The sequence below is a fragment of the Theobroma cacao genome, chromosome 2 (genome assembly GCF_053813885.1).
Source record: "Theobroma cacao isolate CCN51 chromosome 2, ASM5381388v1, whole genome shotgun sequence".
Lineage (NCBI taxonomy): Eukaryota > Viridiplantae > Streptophyta > Magnoliopsida > Malvales > Malvaceae > Theobroma > Theobroma cacao.
The window spans coordinates 49,822,374-49,825,127 of record NC_142640.1 but is presented as its reverse complement, the minus strand read 5'-3'; the positions used below and the strand labels follow the sequence as shown (position 1 = coordinate 49,825,127).

The 2,754-nt window shown below is 42.0% G+C and overlaps 1 protein-coding gene across 1 annotated transcript; it reads right to left on the bottom strand.

Annotated features, from left to right (window-relative positions):
- Positions 1 to 371: 371 nt before the first annotated feature.
- On the bottom strand, positions 372 to 2,379 carry LOC18610379 (expansin-A15). The gene is made up of 4 exons (XM_018116184.2): positions 2,226 to 2,379; positions 1,971 to 2,101; positions 1,567 to 1,879; positions 372 to 1,212 (listed from the first exon to the last, which is right to left on the bottom strand). Coding segments are annotated over exons 1-4 (753 nt in total). The 5' UTR covers positions 2,228 to 2,379; the 3' UTR covers positions 372 to 905.
- Positions 2,380 to 2,754: the final 375 nt, after the last annotated feature.

Genomic DNA, 2,754 nt, shown 5'->3' with positions numbered 1-2,754 from the left:
GCACAGCCAAGCTTTGTTGTCTAGGAGCTAGGAATTTCAGGAATATCAGTTCTTGGAACAACTGTGAATCTTTGCATGGATTGGCATTATGGGTTTTCTTCCATCACTTCAATTGTGAATGGTATTTGCATCCTTTGGTGGTGTGAGCAAAGATTGCAATCTGAAAGAGCAAACACAGCTAGCTTTGTCTAGCAGCTAGGTACTACAAGAATTCTCCCATCATGATATAAAGTTATAGGCTAAAGACCCTTGAACTTGCAAAGTTGGATAGACCTAATTGACATGGAAGCTCCCATGTAGTGATGAATCTTGCTTTCAGTGATTGGCACAATCATGAGCAGTGAAGAACAGAAATGATAGAACATGGAGAATTATAAATCAAGAGTTTTACTTTCCAATACTAGATGGAAATTGCTACTTTACAAATTACTCTCTCATACATATATATATAAAAAAAGCCCAAGGACCATAATTCAGCCAAAGCTGATCAAAATGACCTTACAAAGCCAAAACAATGCTTCTACATTCTCACCATCAACCCAAGGTGGCTAAAAATGAAAAAAGAGTACCTATTACTAGTTGGCGGGTGGTAAAAGACCACCTCTGCCATCTCCTGCTTTACAAGCAGAAGGAAAAATGACCCTTAAAATACCAAAAAAAAAAATACAAAGACAGGGTCCCCTTAAATGGGACATACCCCCCTCCATAGTAAAGCTAATTAAAACCCAAAGTGAAAAAAGGGCTATTTTAAAATAAGCCCTTTCTCACTTCTGACCCAAGAAGCCCAAGACATGGCCTCTTCATAAATATAGTATAATCCCTAGCTAGGTGTACTAAAAGTCAAGCTAGTTAATACTTGGTATATGCTAGTATTTAATGAAGGAAGAAAAAGAGGGGTGGTGGGTCTAGCGGAATTGGGCGCCAGCGAAGGTCTGCCCGAAGGACCAGCCAGCTGGGGCAACATTGTAGGAGACCACAGTACGGCCGTCGCTTGTTGTGACCTTAAATGAGAGGCTTTGGCCGTTGAGATAGTTGTTGCTTTGCCAGTTCTGGCCCCAGTTCCTGGACATAGGCTGCCAACCAGTCCTTGAGCCTTTGATGGCCACGGCATGCACGTCGCCTGCACCGCCAACGTTGGTGATGAGGATTAGGTTGAAGTAGGAGTGGCCATTGATTGTGAACCTGATCCCTCCCCTTCTCGTGCATGGTACTCTAACAAACGAAAAAACCAAAGGTAGGTAAGTGAGGTGAACTGAAGAGTAACTACCTTTTCAAGATAAAAACAAAGTATTCACTGGAGGAAACTGTTAAAAAAAAAGTCACATCCTCATTTTACTGCCTTAAACAGGACATTGGACCACAAGATATGGGGAGCAGAGTTAAGGGTTTGTGTCAACTGCAGTTAATTTTGAAATTGCTGAGAATATTGGAAAGTTAAAGCTCATTCAAAGACTGGTTGGAGATCTAACTAAACCTCTTTAGAAAACTCAGTTAACGGGAGAAAAGGCAACTAGTGACAAAAGATTAGAAAAAAAAAAAAAACTTCAAGAAGACTACTAAGCATACCTTTTGTATGCAACAGGCACAATTCCAGCTCTGTATTGAGCAATGTGTTGGAAGACAGGCTGAGAGAGGTCAAAGTGATGCAGAGGAGGGTTGCACCAGCCTCCTGCATTGTTAGGGAGAGCATTGTTTGGAGGGCAGAAATTGGTGGCAGTGACCACAATGGAGCCAGGCAGGCACCATTTCCCATCATTCACACACTTAATCTCGTAGCAAGACCCACAGCTCAGCCCATTGTTGAACAAAGCTGTGCTCAAAGCTGCAGTGTTTGTCCCATAACCCTGGCTATACAGGTTTCCATAACCACAAGCTCCACCTGCAAATAAGTTTAAGAAATCAGTCAAATGAGAGGGTCCTGTTTAGCTGCTGTACGTTGTACCAAAAAAGTTGCTTCATTTGGTGCATACCCATTGTTCCTGAAGCATCACTCCCACCATAGAAGGTCGCATGCGCATTAATCCAACCACCACCATCTCCATGAACAGCTGAGACCATTGCAAGAAAACCCACCAAGAAAACCCCAGCAAAAGCCATTTTCCTGCACACAAGTAAGTGAACTCTTTTAAGCACTTTGCTCAAAATGGTAAAACTTGCTCTGTTATCTTTAAACCATAATAGTATATGTTTCAAAAGGGAAAATGTGAGAAGGATAAGAGGATTACATGAAGATTAGAGTGTGAGAAACAAGAGGAGAAAGAATAATGTGAGGCAGTTGAGTGAAGCAAATGGGGATGGGGTGAGGGGGATTTATAGAATTTTTGGGCAGGTGGGGTGGGAGGAGGGGCTGGAGACTATTTAGCCACCGTTACAAGTTACAACTTACACTAACTAACACTTTTGAGCTATTGGGACCAAAAATAAATAGCCCAAATTTAAAAAAAAATAAAAAGAAAGAATTTAAGAGTACAAAAGGTAGAGTCTTGTGACAGTGAAAAACTTGAATGCACATGCTTGGGGGCTTAGAGAGAGAGACAGAGGCTTGTTTTTTGTGGCTTTGAAACCGCGTGGTTTTGTAGCTTTCTAAATCAGAAATTGCCCTAAAATCTAAGTGGGCCATGCCGGTTTGCTTGCCCTTGATGCCTTGAGCAACTTCCAAACCCACATGCAAAAGAAAGCATCGCCCATTTGCCGCAAAATACCCCTTTTCTCCCTTTTGTTCTCTCTGCAGCTCCTGCTCTGTTTTTTCACCCC